The 19,679-nt window shown below is 37.6% G+C and overlaps 1 protein-coding gene across 1 annotated transcript in view; it reads right to left on the minus strand.

Moving 5' to 3' along the window:
- LOC118789703 (CUB and sushi domain-containing protein 1-like) overlaps positions 1–19,679 on the minus strand; it is a 482,818-nt gene that overhangs the window by 68,760 nt on the left and 394,379 nt on the right. The window contains exons 31-34 of the mRNA XM_036546243.1: positions 11,692–11,808; positions 7,012–7,125; positions 6,180–6,275; positions 669–872 (exon numbers count right to left, since the gene is read on the minus strand). Coding sequence (XP_036402136.1) covers positions 669–872; positions 6,180–6,275; positions 7,012–7,125; positions 11,692–11,808 — 531 coding nt within the window. The remainder of the gene's footprint in view (positions 1–668; positions 873–6,179; positions 6,276–7,011; positions 7,126–11,691; positions 11,809–19,679) is intronic.

The following is a 19,679-nucleotide window of genomic DNA, read 5'->3' on the forward strand; positions in this document are numbered from 1 at the left end:
GAAGTGGATAACATACTGTGGCTGTTAGTATTGCTAGCAAACTTATGAATTCCTAATATTTCTACTTGTCAGGAAACACATCTCTTAAATATGCAAAAATATGTCAGCCTGATCCATAAACCCTAGTTCAAAGCATTTGGCACACCAGTCTAGCCTTTATGTTTTACCTCATTTTTCTTTCTACTTAGAGATCACCTCAAAACAAAAAATGTGACATTTTTGCACTGTATGTCAACTTGCAAGCACTATGTTAACTTGAAAGACTCAACTATAAGGGTTAGCATTGACCTTTGGATGGTAAGCAAATAACTAACTGATGCAATTAGATGGGAGAAGTGTTTTTTGACAGCTTAATGGACTCTGGAAAACCTTTTGTGAGAGATAGTTAGCTTAGGCCCAGTGAAAGGCAATTAGAAATACTACATGCCAGAGAACAAACAAAAATTTGATTAAATTCCCGGCTTAATAGTTGTGAAATCACAGCCGTTGCAGCTTTACAGCAGTAGCCACAGCACCCCAGGGGACTTCATCACTTGTTTGGTACAATTAAGCAGGACAAACATGTGGTGATTCATAACAGCATAACTGACCCATAACTTTGTTGGTATTCCCACACCACAAAACTAAAAACTCCTGTAGTCAATTGTCATTGTTAAGTGAGGACTCACCTGTACAAACAGGAATGGTATCATTCCACTGGGCCAGAGCATTGGGGACCGCATGGCACTTGACTGCTTTGGATCCCTGCAGCAGGTAGCCAGGGTTGCATTCGAATCGGACTATGGACCCAGCAGAGAACTCTGACCCAATTCGTCGCCCGTATCTTGGCTCAGGAACAGAGCTGCACTGGGTGTCACTCGTGCGAGGAACAGCTGTGTGGATAGATATACAACACATATATTTAGAAAATGCACCTCAGTGTAGAGCTTAATGCTTAGTTACTGGTATGGATCATTGTTTGACACCATATAAGTGCTATAATTTACAAAAATATTGCTCATATATAGATAATTGTGTGGCTGAATGTTCACATTAGCATGATGTATGCTGCTATTAAGGAAAATTGTTGCTGTTTTATCCTTGCATTGTTCTGGTTTTAATACTGTTTCTCAGTTTAATAGTTGTTTACTGTAATTCTGCATGTATATATGATCATGTTGTTCGTGCCATTCCAGTGAGATACATCTACATGTATTTAGGTATTTGTATCATACATGTATTTAACATGTCAACCTGGATGAGTGTCTGTCAAATATAGAAAAAATATAATTTCAAAGTAAGATGAAGCTACGCAGTAGTCCTTCCCTACTATGCATTATATTGCTGGTAGTTATGTTTGGCATTACTTAAAAGCTGCAGATATGCCTAATCAAGATTTGGATTTTGGATTTTGGATTTGTATATGCACTGACCCAACCATCCAACCACTCAAAGTATATTTTTCCAGCACTCCCCCTTTTCACATTCACTTCCACATATAATAAAACCATGAGGGGATATGAAAAGGGACAAATCAAGTATGTTACAGATCTTGTTATGAGTGTGCTCCACGAAAGATTTCTCAAAGATGTTCAGTTTCCATTCAGGCAGCTGAGAGGGAGGGATTTAAATGCTCCTGTATTTCTCACAGCAATAGCGTTTTTAAACTCAGTGAAATACTTGACATGTCCTGAGCTACACCATTATGGGAGTCGGTAAGGAGTACTTCAAACAGCAATGAAATAAAACTGAAATGGCATCTTTGTGATACCAACCTTGAGAAACATCTTTAAAAATGAAAAAAGGGCAGATAATAGTAAAGAAAATTTTCAACTTTGCTGTCTTGAAAAACAAACAAAAAACAACACATTGCAAAGGAAAGTGGCAAAAGGGTGGCATAAAAATATTTATTGGTGAAAAGAAGTTGAATTACACCCATTACATCCTCCTCTATGTGTCAGTCCTATGCTCGTACTCTGTGCCATTCTCTAGTGTCTGGAATAAGATGGATGGCTCTTGAGAATTCTTGCCTGTGGTGAGGGAATTACTATTATCAAATATGATGCTGTGGGAATTAGGATGTTTGAATTTCCATTCAATCTGCAGGCTGTATAATGCAGGACTATAGGTGAATTCAAATATTTAGATAAACTCAGTTTCTGATTTTGCAGTTTACTTTGATTGCATACTTTTTCAATTATCTATGATCCTATACATTTATTTCTCATCAGCTTGTTAAATTCCATGTATATTCACTGTATTTCTATTGTACTGATGTATTCAGAAGCGGATTTTTCTGGATTCTGCATGATATCATATTCATGTTTTCTCAAATGGTCGCACGGAATTAGGGCATATGGTAAATGGAGACATACTGTGGCTACTACCACATGAATCAGGTTTCACCAACTGCTTAAGAATGCAAAGAACTCCTCAGTAGTCACATCTAGTGGATTTGCAACATCTGGTCTGTGGGTTTGCTGTGTGCATTCTCATGTGTTCAGGGAATATTGTCATTCATTGAAATATAGGAGAATCTCACTATGTGTGGATTGGCAATATGCAGTTTCAAATATTCAAGCCACACAGCACTTCTTGGCTTTGCTGTCTGTTCCCAGGCCACAGACTACTTTGTCAACTCATGCGTTCTTACATTTACTTTATATCATGTACTTTTAGCATGTACTTCAGTCCTCTGACACCAGAAGGTTAATACAGCCTTTTTTCAAGCCACTCATTGAACAAATATTTCATTGCACCTCTCCAGTTATCTGGGCTGATGAATTAATTGCCACTAATTAAGCACAAATGAAAGAAATGTTTAGATCTAACACTGTCACGTGTTGAATTCAGACTGTTTCTTGGAAAAAGCAGACATGTGTAATGTTGTGCAGAGGCTTTTTAGGAACAAGCCTTTGAGAATGTCATGATATGCCCTTAACATGTAACATGTCACATTTTTGGACACAATGCAGTCGCATTATTAAAATTGACCTCAATGCTCTTGTAAGCATTTCTTGATGCCACATGCAATTGAATTTATGAGTGATAGAGCTTCTTTGCACATAAAATATGTAAAACATAATGGCCTTTCCCAACAGATGACTCATCTGTGGCTATAAACATGCTGTCAGATGTTTTCATAAGCTATTTTAACTCGTTTTTATGCAAGTTGGCTGTCCACGGAAGATAATTCTCTCAAAATTGACTGGCTGATGGAACTGCTCTGCCATTTATTACATGCAAGATCAAAAATGCAGCAAATTTGGATTATCCACATTTTAAAGAGGAGTCAAAGTTTCTGCTAGAATAAATTTTTCTCTCCCACAGTGACTGACAGGGTTGAAAAATGTCTGCCATTACAAAATTTTGTTCATTATCATTTTAATAGCCAATAAGCAATTCATTGGTTTATTGTTTTATTAGTATGAAATAAAGTATCACAAGAAAGACAACATGAAACAGATCTATTTTAGAGAATTGACTTGATCTACAGCAAATGTTTTACTTAGGCTATGGCCACAACGTTCACTGAACTTTGCAGTTCCGTGAGCAATGGCACGCACCACAGTAGGTCTTTGAAATAAAATAATTCAACAAATACAAATTAATAATCTAATACTCAACCATTTATTTCCTCATACAAGCAGATTTAAATCTGAAAAACAATTATTGACTGCTAAATACTAAATAAACACTGTAGCCAATTAGAATGAACCAGAAATCAATTAGGGCAGCAGTAATAAGAAAGACACAAAAGGAGCAAAATCATTTTGTATCCTTCATGTTCTGTGGTTTCACATGAAAAACAGAAAAAGCAGTAACAAAACATATTTATATCAAATAATATAGCATAATATTTCTTTACTTGTTATAGTAATATACTGTAAACTTTTGAATTAAAATCCAGGTCTCTATGAAAAAAGATCATTAAAAAAAATTGAATTTGTGATTTCATATGCTGTTGATTTTAATGTTTTATGTTTGATTAATTGATGAAATGTTAAGAAGTGGTATGACATATTGTACTGGACAGTCAGCTCATATCAAACAGATGAGCAGGAAGCACTCTCATACATAGACTAATTAAGTGCTCCATCTGTGTATTTATATTTAATAATGTATAATGCTCACAATAGTAAATAAACACATTTATCTTTAACATTTTTCAATTTTGAATTTTGCTATGTATGATTTATCCAGTACTGTTCACAACATAATATCATATAACAATTTTCATGACATATTTTGAGAACTTCATGCAGTTAACATCTTGCCTTATCCCGACTAGGACAAATACCTTGTGCCCATTTCCCTCTCTGTATCTGTATCTAAATCAGCACTTTAGCAATTCTTTCAGAGCATAGGCCAAGCGATCTATTACAAATAATGTTAAAATCAACAGTTACTTTCATTAAATAAATGATGGATTCCATGTTTGTGCTTGTATTGTCACTGTTTTGCCAGTTTATGTCCTTATACATGATTTAGTTTCAAACTGAACTCTACACAACGGCAGCAAAATGTGCTGCACATTTGTTCTGCTTTGTGACAATGTCATTTCGATTGCCAATCAAGGGAAAAAATACAGTAGAATGAAACTGACAATATTTTGCCACTACATCTGAATGGAGCTGGTGGTGAATTGTCAATATATGTTAAAAGCCTCATGTTGGGATTATCTGTCAGAAATCTGCTCTACTGAATAGCCACTTCATTCCTTAGGCACCTGTCACGGAATATAACATCCAAATAAGTTTAAACTGAGAGTTAACTGATATATTTTACAACAAGATTATGTTTTGGAGACTAACTTTGTTAGTCTCTGTGCCTAACTCTAGGCATAGAGGGTATACTTATGATAAAAACATTCAATGGAAACATCTAAAGAAAAGAAAAAAGAAATATATAATAATAGAAAAAAAAAACAGAAAACCCTCTATAACACTTCTGCTGTCACCATAATAGAAACAGATACGGAAAAAATCATGAAAAATACACAGCAACAAAATACCTGCACCAAACATCTATAATAATTTACTGTATGTGTACATGATAGATCTAACAGATTTTGAGGGAGTTCAGATAGTATGTGCCTGAACTGCAGGTGCATTAGTCAAAGAAACAGCAAAATTATTTAATGTCTCAAGGGAAACTGTGTTGAAAATCGGTGTTGAAAAAATTAACAAGATAGTTGGTAAAAACCACAAAACAACAGCATCCAAAATTACCACAGAACTGAATTTACACCTCTGTGACCCAGTCTCATCAAACACTATATGTCATGAGCTTCACAAAGCTGATATTTATGGTAGTGCTGCCATTCAGAAACCACTTGTAACAAAGGCCAATGTGCAATAATGCATAAGCTGGTGTAATGATTGCAAAACCTCGACTTCTGAGCAGTGGAAGAAAGCAATACGGTGTGAAAGTCATCTTCTACTATGGGGTATGTTTGAAGAAAGGTTCATGGGAGTCATTGGGGCAAATTACTACTCCGCATAGTAGAAGCAGGTCCAAGGAATATGAGGCCATTTAAGGTGTTTTGGTGACCAGCAGCGCCACATACTGCAAAGATTGTTTCTTCAAAATGTTCCCATATTCCAGGATGATAATGATAATGCCTCCATAGATACTGTTAACTGAATTCAAGAGCGATTTCATAAACACCAAGAGTCACCCGAGTCAGGAGTCATGGAAGAGCTAACCATCATTGAACCTTCATGGGAACTTCTTAAACATACAGTGCAGAGTAGCTTTCCAGCTCCTTCATCCCTCAAATAACTGGAGGCCTTCCGTCTTGAAGAATGGTCCAGTATCCCACTATAAGTTCAGAATTTGTATAACAGGATTCCAAGAAGGACTGAAACTGCTCTGAAGGTAATGGGTGGCCCAATTCATATAAAATAGTCATATATTTTTTGGTGATTCCATTATTGTCTACCCCCTTGCCCAGGTAGAGATCTTAGGCAGCTGGTCTGCAAGTCACCGCAAGAGTATTATCAACAGACAGAAGACTCTGTAACCAATAAGACCAAAGCACTCGGTGTGATAATGTCTGTGTGAGCCTGGAGGTAGACAACTCCAGAAGCTCAAACAGCAGTCTACAATTGGGGTTTGTGGGTAAAATGGGAAAGGAAAACGTTAAGTCTCATAACAACCTGTTTTCTGGAATTGAAGCATACTGAGCACACACTTACCTTGGTAAACAAAGTGGAAACCCCTTGCAGTTGGGCCACTCTTTGCGGTGAATCTCAGCATAATTTGGTTTGAAGTGGCCAAAGGCAAGGTCTCTCCTGCAGCAACAGGGTACATACACACATGCAGAGAGAGATACTCACTTTAAAATAGATCATGTGTCATGCACATGTACATATGAAGAGAGCTCTGAGACTTAATACCTATATATCTCTGTAGATCCACAAAAACTTTACACAGGAATGAAAGAAGGTATTCTGCATCCCCAGTGAATATGCTATTACACAGCAGAGCATAAAATATAAAACATAAATGTGCCAGAAGAATGGATTATATCCATTGGACTCTGCAAGAATCCTCAGCTATTGTATTATCATTGGCTAATTACGATTCCAAAATTAAATCAACTGAAAACTTCAAGGTTTTGAAATTGTTTAACTTTAAAAGGGTGCTGAAAACATAAATCATAGACTGTAAACATATAAAGGCCAAAGACTGTTGTTGAATACAGAAAGTCACTGTGACAGTACACAGAGTCCATGCAACCATGTTATCAAATATATTGATCATTTAAATAGTCCCCTTAAATCCAAAAGAGAAAATCTTGAGTTTGGAATGAAAGATTCTGCAAGAAAAATGGATGGGTGAAATAATCACTGCATAAAATCATCCAATCTGGATGCATATATAAAGATCATGAGTCATAATACTCCATACTGTTTGTTAATTGAGCACAAAAAATCATTATTTTGCACATACTATCAGTATTTTTTTTTCTTATACGTTTTGTGTGTTTCAAAGCAACAAACACCGGAGAGAATATCAAGCCCTCACCTGAATGAGATCCAGCAAGGGAGCTGAGCAGCCTGGCATTCTGGTTGGCCCCATCAAACAGCTCCACAGAGTCATTCATTGCTGTCTGAAAATAGGCAAATTGCCCAAACACCACTGAGGAGACAAAATGAAACAAGCAATACAAGTTACTCTCTTCATGACAGCTGGACTTAGCGGCGGGCAGTTTCTTATAAAATCATCATTACTCAAATGCCGAGAATAATACTGAAATGGGAGATATGGGTGACGTATTAGCTAATTAGAACAAAAGTGTGTTGGATCAATTTTGCAGACTATAGTAATAGATATAAGGCTTTTATTTTCCTGTCAAAGGAAAGCTGTCTCACTCGTTGCAAAATTTATATCACATTGTCTGACTGTCACTGGACTGAAATTGCAGAATCCAGGTATTCTCTGCCCATGACCACAGATCTGAGATCAGTTTGTCTGCCCCAAATTCAATCAACTGCCATTTAGTTTACAATTTATCTGGATCGGTTTCTAAGAAAAGAAAACAGTATAGTTTGATTGTTGCCTGATATAGAAGGGGGTTACTAACCTTCATAAAAACAATAAACAGCAACATTTCACATTACCATAAAAATACTAGTTGTGAACCTGAACTTTACGAAATATCAACATCCGGTGTAGCGTATTGAAACATGAATGCATCACTTGCTCTTGCTAAGCAACCTCCATTATTTAATTGTATTAATTAGGACCATTATTTAAAATATGGTGGTCACATAGGTATAACGCACACAGGTATAAATTCAAGTCACTACTCAAACAAATTTTTGTTAACCATTAAGAATGTTTTTGCATTCATTCTCTAACACTGCCCATCTCTACCTGTGAGAAACATGAGTAAATAAATAATAATAAAATATATAAAAAATAATAAATAATAAAATAATAAAAAATAACCAGATATTCAACGCAGTCTTAGGACTTTACAAACTGTTGATAGATGGGAACTGTAATCTAATTCTGAGTGCACTATTAATAAAGCATAAAGACCTGGACTACCAACACTTGCAGGATTCCAATAGTCATGCTCACAATTACAAGATGACATTTATTGACTATGAAGTAAAATGATAAACTACAAGCAATTACATACCTTGTCACCTTCCAGGTTCAGAAACACACACAACATATTTTGTTATTGCCTCAGTAACCATTACAGTAACAATTATTCTGTGATAATGATGCAGTGAGAAATTACAAATGTTTCTCACAAGAAAGTATTTCAAGAGATAAAACACAATCATTTGTCAAACATATATTGTAAGGGTCATTTAACGGGAAAATGATTCATGCCAAGGTCACATAGCTCCAAAATTTTATTTTTTCACATTACCAATGAGTAGTCCTTCATGCCAGACCAGGGCTTCCACAAACTAAAAACAATGTCATGGTTATATGACCGGAGAGTCTGGAGATCTGCTCACGGCTAAGAAAGCTGACATAGATGTATTATCTTATTAGTGGCCTAATGCATAAAGGTCAACAACCTAAAAGCCCTCAGGAAAAGAAGTAGCAGACTGAAAATGTGTCACTGCTCTGTATGTAATTGAAGCCCACAGAAAATACATTAAATCAGTTCCAAACCACTAAATCTCCTTGCACATTATTCCTAAGTACTTGAATGAAACTAATGTGTAAAATAATTCTGAAAATGGCTTTGATCATTGCAGTTTACATTTAATAATCATATAATATTCTAAGTGGATAGTGTGCACATTGTAATTGCACAAGCAAAGACTAAATACAAGAAACAAAAGAAAGTATTATATGACAATTTAGTCTTATGTGCATTTATATTAAGATTCATGTTTAAGATGGGGACGAGGGCAGGGACACAATCAGAGTGCCATAGGTTCGCCAGTTGTTATGCAAAAGTGATAAGTACTCAAGGTGTCCCTGTACCATTAATCAAACACTAAGTAATGCTATATTCTTTCAATGTTGCACAGCCAGAATTAAGTCTTGATTAGCTTGCAACCTATTTATCCACTGTGAAAATCATCTCAGTGGAGGGAGAGGCTGATGGAACCAGACACACAACTTAGTGATGACACAGGATTGTTCACACTTGCCTTTTCATCTACTGGTGATGCACTTGGTCTCTCACATCTGTCTTTACAATGTGGGACATTGTTGAGATGAAGTCACTTTGGATTATATTAGAGGTGCACATAAGCAGTGTGGACCTAGACAGTGGTTTTCTTAGCTAGTGCACAGCTAATGTCCACCATCAAAGAAAGCTGCTACACATAATATTCACCATTATCAGACTGTGTAGCTCCATCCTGCCCTTGAAATACCAATGGTTGTTTACCAAGGAAGATTACATAATCAACCACGCTATTCAGAATTTCACAATTTATGTTAACCTACATATTGTGATGATCAATATCAGGCTCTTTCCTAACCCAACTGCACACAAATCTTGCACACCTTTTTTGATACCACTCCATTAAAAAGTGTAACACCACAAAATTACTTCACTTTATGACTACTGACCACTATCTATGGGCAACAAACATACTGTATAGCTGTATACTGTATACATTTTTCAACAAAAAAGTAAATGATAAATAATGACGCTAACTATTAATCCATAATTAAGTTGGCCATTTAATACCAGAGTGAAAAATGGGGGATTATATCAATTGCATTGATTAACAAAATAAATATTATTCCCATTATTCCATTTCCCTGTTGGTCAATGAACCACCAGAATCATGATCAACTATCATTTTCACTTCTTTTTTTTTTTTTTTTTGCTTGTCATGCCACATACTTCCTTATACCTGATTGGACATTTGCTATTGTTTGACTGAGTTGTCAGTTCAACCCACACCAATCTACCGGCTAAGCCTCTTTAAGGTTCTGCAAAATCTGTCAGTGTACCCTGAGGTAGGGTTGGATTAAATAGTGGATGAGCCCTAGGCAAACAAAACAATTTGGGCACAGTTGAGTTTTGGCTCTAAAGGCAAACCATAACAATTTGTCATCTTCTCAACTGATCTAGTGTAAAGTACCAGAAAATTGATTTTAAGATAAAAGCACTCTCATTGTTGTGTTGACAGTAAAAATGAAACCTACCCCAGTAACTCCTGATTGGCTTATGGACTTTGGTTCTTTATTTACCATGCTTTTTTCATCTTTATGAAATTTTTCCATCAGACTCTTTTCACATGACAACCTATATACTCATATAGGGTTACTGAAGCCAGACAACCTAAATATCCAATACACTTGCACATCGCCAATGGATATTTTCAGACAGTGTACAAGAATGAAGTGGACAAAGAAGGCACTACTCCACTGGTTTCATCCAAACAACTTGCAAGTCCCTAAAGAATTACAGGGTGACTGATAGTGGGGAGACCCTACCCAACCTACTCACCCCTATCCCTGGTGGAATAAAGACAATTTGTTCAGCTGTTGTGGGTTCCTTGACATTGTCTGCAAATGATATGGCCATAAGGCTCGGCCTGCACCCAAAAGGAATGCTCTATTGACTGAACAACTGGCCATCTCCTGGAATAACTTTAATTTACTTAATTCCATCTTTAATTGACTTCAGTATAGGAGATGGCAGAAATTTTAAAGTAATATTAGTACTACTTTGTTTTTTGTTGCCATAAACAGAGGCCATGGCCCTGAATGTATTTTTGAATTGGTATGAGAGTGTAGGTGTAGTATTCAAGGGAAGGTCCATATTACAATGAAGCAACTTGAACTTAAATGTACACGTGTAAGTGATTTGATAATTAAAAGTATAATTCCAGTGCAACTGTAATTACATATAGCCCATGTAAAAAGGAACAAACTAATCTTTATGTAGCTGACTGCTGACAAAACATTGTTTCCTTCTTTACCATTAATCATTGTTTTTCTCTTTATTATTAACTGCAAAATATTACATATTCCAAAGCAGCAGTATTTGTGCTTCTTTGCAGCCAGCAGACTATGAACTGAGCTTCTGAGGTAGAAGCTGACTATGAAGGAGTTAAAAGCCTTGGAGCAGATGTAATATGACATGATGAGAACTCAAACAAACAATCCATGCAATTAAAGGTACAATTACACATCATTTGCATGTGTCATGTCTGCTTCTTGTCAGACATTACAAAGTAAAACCAATGACCATAAAGGGGTCGGGGAAGGCAACTGGTGTATATAGCATTATCTCTTTCCTGTAATTAATGTTAGCTTCATTTTGGTCAATGGACTTTGCCTGAAGGCTGTTGCCAGATCATATTCTTCAAGGTGGACTGGATAGTTCACAAATAGTTGATAAAAACTTGTGAGAATTCCACCATCAAGTTCATTTTTTAAAGTTTGTTTGTTGGTGTTTGCTGCATTTAATTTTTCCCTTTAGTATAGTAAATGATGAAATATAGTAAGGGATGCAGCCCATTTAAGACCTGTTAATCTGCAATGCACATAGTGATGGACAACCTATACATGTAATAACACGCATAAATATGACAACAATCCTTAGAAAATGTCATTAAATTCCAAAGAGAGCTATATGCATGTTTTCTAGATTAATACATGAATATATTACATTCATCATGTATTATAGCTTTAACAGTCTATACATATTAACAGCCAACTGTATATCTCTTAAATTCAGAACTATATGGACTATTTCCATCTCACCAAATTCTGCAGATACAGTGATGAAGTAGGAGCAGGTTTGCCCGGCAGTGTAATTGTGTGGATAATTTGGAGACAACACCACTCCCTCAGATCCAGTGTAGTGTCCTCCACATGGTGCTGAAAAAAAAACATGGAAAACAAAGAGGTTTCAAGGCTGGACTCAAAGAGTGATATCTACTGAATTCTACCTAAATAACCTTAACAAACCTGTTAGTACATGAAAATGCTAAAGAAGACATATCATTTACATACAATTAAAAACATTCTATCTCCATGAGTAAATATGTTATTCCCTTTCTATATTCTATCCACGTTTGCAAGCTATATGAGTTACTTAAAGCTCATTAAAGGTTTATTGAACTGTGCCTTTTAAAAAATTGAATAACCACAACTGCCCAGATTATGCCACACTAAATGCTTTGTTCTCGGTACAGAATAAACATGCCATGCGAATGCTTAAAATTAGTAACAATTTCATAAATCAATATGCAATAAGTTAATACCCTCAAGCTTATCTAAATATTTAATAGGTCTCTGTAATGAAGACAGGGACAATGTCAACAGTGTTGATCACATTTTTCATGGTATCTGTGCATATCTGGGGGTCCCGTGCTAAAGAACCAGAAGAATGACACATATATACTGTGTGTGTGAAAAGTGAAAGTTTTAAAGTGCATTTTAATCACAGAGAGCAAACTATAATATCAGTTGAATTTGATATTTTTTCAACACCTTAAATCCTGAGTTAACTCTTTTCCTTATTTTTCATATTTATACTGCTCTCAGCTCTGCCATCGGTAAATTTCAGCCTTGCTGCCACTTGATTCCATTCTGTGATCTTTCTACTCCTGCCTTGTTCCTTTCATCCGCTTGGTCCTCGCTACAATGATCTTGGATTGAGATTCCCTGCACATCCTCGGTGCGTTAAGCCTCTCGGCACTTGCTCCCCCAGGTCTGCTCCTTCATCTGCCCACAATACCTTGCAGAGTGCGAAAAACTGGTGTCAAGATGCAGCCTGGACTCATCATCCTCTGCATATCAAACCCTTCCCGGAACCTTTGATCACATCACCTTTACCTCACACTCGCCAGAAAAAGGCTCCGAGTTTGGAACTCTTTAAAACCAAGTAATCCTTTGTAGAGGGGTGTGCCCTGAAACTAGAAATTTCACACCTAGGTGCAGGATGATGTTCAGGTATCAGAGATACATACATTCAGTGATTTCCAGAGCCGGAAAGTGTTCTATCTGATTTTTGATGCCTCTTCACTGTCAGGACGTGGCTCTGAGCAGTAACGTTTCAGGCAGAGTGACTGAAAAGAACACTTAAATTCCAAATTAAAGCAAGCTGGATTAATGCAGATCCAACTCAGTGTTTTGAGATATTTAGTGCAGGGTAGGTGATAAACTGTAACTTGTAAACCTTTAAACTAATAAAATCCCCTAAGAATACTAAACAATTTCATGGAGAGTTTTTTCATAAAAGTATTTCAACTTTAATATGAGCAAGAATAGAAGACACCTTAATTGTAATTATCTTATTTCTCATACCTAAAATCTAATGTTATTTTCTGATATGTAATATTTCTTAAACATTTTCATTAAGAGTATATTTTCAATGATTATCAACATTTTTACAAACATATTTCATACTAAATTTACAATCTGCTTATTTCTTCATGTAAAAAATGTCAATCAGTTGGCATATTCAATTGTAGTATACTATGCTGCAGGCCACATAACATTACTGCAACCTGCACAGATGAGCTGAGGCCTTAGTTGATCTTTCTGCGCATAGAACGAGTACATTTTTGCATTAAAATCCCCATGTGCATTTTCCTTTCCTGAACATTATGACAACAGATGTGTCTGCCACCTGGTCCTCTTGTCTCCCTTCACAAAGCCAGCCACAGAAAATTTCTATGGAACCATATAGCTACTGTAGAGAGAGATGAGGGGAAATCCTATCCTTGAGAGCCGGAGGCAGTGTACCACCATATCTCTACAGGCAGAAATACAGCATGTCTCGGATGCACGGCCACCTCCCTGTGTCTGCATGCCTCCAATCCATCTGTGAAGCTATTCTGGTGCTATGCTTCAGCATTTCCTCAGTGAGGCGCGATATCACCACACTTTAACCCCCCCCCCCCAACTCCATCTATTTACAGTCAAGGAGGATTTCTCATTCAAGAGCACTGAGACAGTCTTTTAGTTACTATGGAAACAAATAAAAAAGACCTGTTTGGTGGAGAGAGGCAGCAGAGGGTGGGGGGGGGGGGGTCCTTTATTATTTAAAGGGATCTCACCCCTTTCTAATTAGTTTTGTCTGAAAGCCCAAGGAAGTGCTTTGGAATGCATCAGTATTCCAAGCGGTAGCGGAGAATCACTGCCTTGTAAAATGCCAAATGGCCACTATTCGTTTCTTGTGCTTGTCAAAAGCAAAACTACATGGTTTTTACCCTGACGAAAACAATATTAGAACACAACCACTCACTCGGCAGATTCTCTTTAGCACCAAAGGCTGCCACTGACAAAACTATCGTTGTTGGAGGGAGGCATTTATCAAGCGGGGGAGGGGTGTACTGAGGTTTTCAGTTCCAGATAAAGCCCTCCTCCATTCATTACTGAATAAATAAGGACTCCTTTCATCTCAGAGATGACACCAGGCCATTAGTAAGCATTTCCTCCTAACGTCCATTGAGCAGATGGAGCTAGAATATCAGGAGAGAAACTTACAAGGTATCTCTGATGGCTCTGTGAGAAAATAAAACCCAGGGAAATGGTTGCCAGATATACCAACCATTTTAAAATCTAAGAAAATCTTCCGCCTTGTAATCAACTTTGCACGTACTCGGGTTGTCCAGAATCCTTGAACTTTTTTCCAGGTCACTAAAAATAAATTTAAAGTTCCCGTTAGGTGGACATGTTAAATGATTATTGAAAGATTTTTTACATTTATCTTTTATAAAATGTTAACTGCAAAGTAAACTGCTGCTACTTTTTTTCAAAGAACATCCCTAGGTCAGTCCCATTTAAAATTCAAACAGAGTTTTCCTGTCTCAAGCTGCCTGATCTGAATATCCTCTACATAGCACTCGGTTCACTCTCCCTCAGAAGGAGACAGAGGCAGATGTTTTTGCACAATTCTCTTTCCTGTGTGCTCTTCAAGTAGGCACAAATTTAATCTTTATCTTTTTCATCTTTTGTTGACATAATGACTAATCCAAACATGTCACCCCCTATTTTCTACAAAGTGAAAAGTGCATATTCATGTGATGAGTGTGCACACCTATGTCAGTGCATGTGTCTGTGTATGTGCAGTGTGTGTCTATGTATATATGTGTGCACATAAAGACACATAGATAAGATGTTGAATGTAAAAATGGCACATTCAAGAGAGGATATATCCTAAAAATCTTCCACTGAGGATATTTTAAAAAAGAGTCTGCCCCAATCATTCTTAATAACTGGACACAATTTAGTAATTCTCCTTACTTAATAGACTCATACTGGCTGTAAAGAACAACAACACATGCCTCAGCAACAGTGACACAAATAAGAAATCTCAGGAATTAGAAATAACCAAAGCTGACAGATGATATGACAGAATCAAGCATGAAACTGAAGCATTTGGTTTACCTCCCCTGGCTTGTAGTGTGATTGCCAAAGGTACCTGCTGTGTAGTTTTCATTTTATGAACTCAGTAAAGTGGCAATCATATTGCTAATCAAATTTTACTTGACTTCTATGTGAAATTGCAAGCACAAGATGAGAAGCTAAGGCCAGGATATCATTTTGGCTCATTACATCCATCCCTTTGAACTTACAATATTGATCAAACAAGGCCATTGAGCAATTGTCGAAACATCCTGTGAATTAGTAACCTTATTTTGACACATCCTCACAAATCCACATGCACATTTGTAATGATCTCCATGGCTCCTGCTACACTGGCTCATTTACATGTTATGAACGAGAAGAAGGGAACCATAAGAGATAAGAAAAGATCCATAAATATAAAAGGCATCAAATGTAACTTATCAACATACTTAATGACTTAATATAATTAAATTGCAACCAAACATGAATGTGAGCTTTGAAAAATTGCTAAATCCATTCATCTCCTTCACACACTCAGTGGCAGTTTATTTTGTACACCACCCCGTTCACAAAAATGGATCTCTCCTACAGACAGTGACTTGGCCGTGGCTCGCTATATAAAGCAGGCAGACAGACACCGAGGTGCCCAGTTACTGTTCAATGAAATGACAGAATTGGCAAAATGTGTGACCTAGGCAACTTTGAGCGTGGTATGATTGTCGGTGCCAAGCATGCCGGTTCCAGTATCTCAGAAACAGCCACCCTCCAGGGCTTTCCACACACAGCACTGTCTAGGGTTTACAGGGAATGATGCGACAAATGAAAAACATCCAGTCAGCGGCAGTCCTGTGCGTGACAACAGCTCATTGATGAGAGAGGTCAAAGGAGAATGGCAAGAAGCATGCAAGCTAACAGACGGGCCAAACAGGAACATATCAGAGCATTGCAACAGTGTGGTGCAGAATGGCATCTCCGATTGCACAACTCGTCAGCCCTTGTCACAGATGGGCTATAGCACCAGACGACCACTCTGGGTTCCGTTCCTGTCAGCTAAAAGGAGAGGCAGTTCCAGCAGGCAAATGATCACTGCTGGACAATAGAGGAGTGCAAGAACATTGCCTGGTCTGACAAATCAAGATGCAAGTTCCTGTTGAGTCAGGATTTGGTGTCAAGCAGCATGATTCATCTTGAGCTATCCTGCCTGGTGTCAGTGGTATAGGCTGGGGGCAGTGGTGTAATGGTGTGGGGAATGTTTGTCTGATACTCGTTAGGTTTCTTCATTGAGCAATGTCTGAATGCCACAGCATGCCTCAACATTGTTGCTGACCAGCTGCATCCCTTCATCACTTGGATACTTCCACCAGGAGCATGTCACAAAGCATGTATTGTCTCAGAATGGTTCCAGGAACATGACAGCGAGTTCACTTTAAGTGAGCAGCCTGTGCAGTCTGCAGACCTCAACCCAATACAGCATCTTTGGGATGAGACTGAATGGACTGTTTTACAGAATGAATGCACCACCGTCCGGTGTTCAGCAACTGCATGATACCATTGCATTAGCATGGCCCAAAATCCCCATGGAACATTTCCAAAACCTTGTGGAATCCAAGCTCCAAAGAATTCAGGCTGTTCTGGAGGCTAAGGGGGGTCCAACCCAGTGCTAGATGGGTGTACCTATCTGGTTACTGATTGTCCACTCTCACTGTTTAGTCTCAATATGGAATTGATGTTGTTTATTGCAGTTATTCACATCACTGACTAAATACCAAAAGGCCATAAGACATATTTAATTATTTTTCCATATTAAAAGATATGTACTTTTACCTTAGCATATCACAGAGAAAAGTCAAATTGTTCAGAAATAATAGATTTTATTCCAGAAGCAAGAGTCATGTTTATTCACATCCCTATAATTAGTATTTTACATACCATCTTCTGGCATGGATTACACTAATAAGACACTTCTTATAGCATAATATGAGGTGCTGTCTCTTCTGAGTGTGATTTTTGACCACCCTGCAAAGTTGCTCTAGGTCCTTCAGATATTTTGGTTTTCACTTATGAGCTACTTTCTTATGTTTAGCCATAAATGCTTTATTGGATTTAGGTCTGGAGATTGGGGTGATGGTTCAGAACATTTATTTTGGGCACAGTTAACCTTTTGCTTGTAGACAGAAGAATACTTTTGATGACTGTGATGCTGGAATGTTCATTTTCAGCCAGGTTCTAGCTTCTTGGCAAAGGGAACCAAGTTTTTGACTAAAATGTCCTTATGTACAATAGAGAAGATAAAACCTCCAGGACTCATACATGCAAAACATCTCAATGTAAAAACAAAACCCTCCACCATGCTTAATAGGTGACATGGGGCTGTTCTCAACATAAACATTACCTTTTTACGCCAAACAAAAAGCTGATGAGAATGTCTATAAAGGTAAAAAGCAAAGGTGTGTGCTGTCAACTTACAGGGTTGGGTTGAAAATGTACCTGGAATTTGGGTACTAGCTAACTTGATACTTTTACTGCCTCCTTTTATACCATAGAGGAAAAGGAAGCCTTTGGATATCACCATGCAATTCCAGAGGCTTGTAATGAACTACCAATAAGAACTATGTTTCTGTAAATGTGTTTTAACCCTCATGTTTTCTGGATTAAAATTCATTCATTTTAAACAATCTGCATTTGTTCTGTGCTATGCTAGTAAAATTGAAATATAACATTAAAACATTATCAAGCAAAAAAATGAAGTATGTATATTTTGTCTATTATAGGATGTTTTTACTCCAACTTTCTCAGTGATGAATAAATATAGTGGGAACCCTGTATGTGTGTGTACACAAACACACACACACAAACGTACACACTGTGTGTGTTTCTGAGGAAAATAAATTAAAAAATGAAAAGGCAGTGAGCCAAACATGCCATCAGTCTGGGAAAATGAATGCTCAGGCTGTAAAGGAATGAGAGTCCTCCCATTCTTGGGGGCAGGAGCCTCTCTGCTGAAACAGGGTCAACCCATCAACACATGGAGTAAAAGAGCTCCAATCCCATTAGACTGACTTTCACAGTCAGGTCAAGAATGTTTGACTATAAATGCATCACACAAACCTTGCTATTATGTTCAGTCATGTCACCCCAGCTCAGTTTATTTCATAACACATTTAGTTTCAAATCTGTTATCGTTCTCAAAGAACTGCTGCATTTTAAGAATGAAATTATGTATAATTCATGGACCCAGTATAGGTGGAAATGTGGCATATCAATGGGAGTCACTGATGGATCTGACTTCATGCATCTTGGTATCTATCTGAAAGTACATAGAACTTAAAGAACTTAAAGAACATAAAGAACATAAAATGTATCAAGAACAATGTTAATTCTAACTTTAGCATATGCCTGCATAATATTTGCTTATTTGCCTACATGCTAATAAGGGAACAAGTAACAGAGGCCTGATTCCAGGTTTTCTGGTCATTCTGGTGGACAATGACTACAAGGAGACAAGGGTGCAGTAAGCCACTGTCATGGCCATTGCTGAGACACCCATTGCAAGTGCATGATCCTCAGCCGAGAATTTGGGCAAGAACAGAGGAAATAAGTGGCAGTCGTCACTACCCAAGGTGTTAAAGCTGCTGATGATGACGAAAGCCCATAGGCAGTAGTCTTCACAATGCTCAGACTCGTACCTATTCCTTTGGTGTCTGAGGCCCTGTTCACACCTGGCATTAAAATGCGTCTTGGGTGATCCGATCACAAGTGGACAGCTCTAAGTACAGGTGTGAATGCAGCCAAGATGCATTGAGGACGCACTGAGATCCGATCACTCATACCACATTTGGAGGTGGTCTGGGCCGCATATAGCCACATTCTTTTAGCAGCGTGTATGCGAATGTGTCCTGGGCCACACTGAAGGACCGCCTACTCAACTGATGACCTCTGTGTAAGGCGCTGAACAGGACACTTGTTAAGTGACCCAGGCGCTTCAGTGCTTTCAGTGTTAAGGCAATTTAAACAGCAAGTTTCAAAGACAAACGTTCGCTGATTCAAACATAGCTATACAGTTTGAAATAATAGTCTGCTTTTTGCAATGCACTATCACTGAACAGGATGCTCGTTTCATGACTCAAGCACTTCTGTCTTCTAATACATTATTCCATATCAAGTGCACTTCCTTTAAACTTAGAAAAGTAATTGATAAACATGCTCACAATACTAGCATGCTAGCTAGCCAGCAACCATTGATACTAAAGTACATGAAACATTTTCATTGCAGTGAATGACGTTTGGAAACTAAATAACTTGCTTACCCTATTTAAATCACCTATACTGGCAAGGTGCCAGCCAAATACGGTTAAGTCAAAAACATTTTAATCTAGCATTTCTGCCTTTTC

Source organism: Megalops cyprinoides, chromosome 15 (genome assembly GCF_013368585.1).
Source record: "Megalops cyprinoides isolate fMegCyp1 chromosome 15, fMegCyp1.pri, whole genome shotgun sequence".
NCBI lineage: Eukaryota > Metazoa > Chordata > Actinopteri > Elopiformes > Megalopidae > Megalops > Megalops cyprinoides.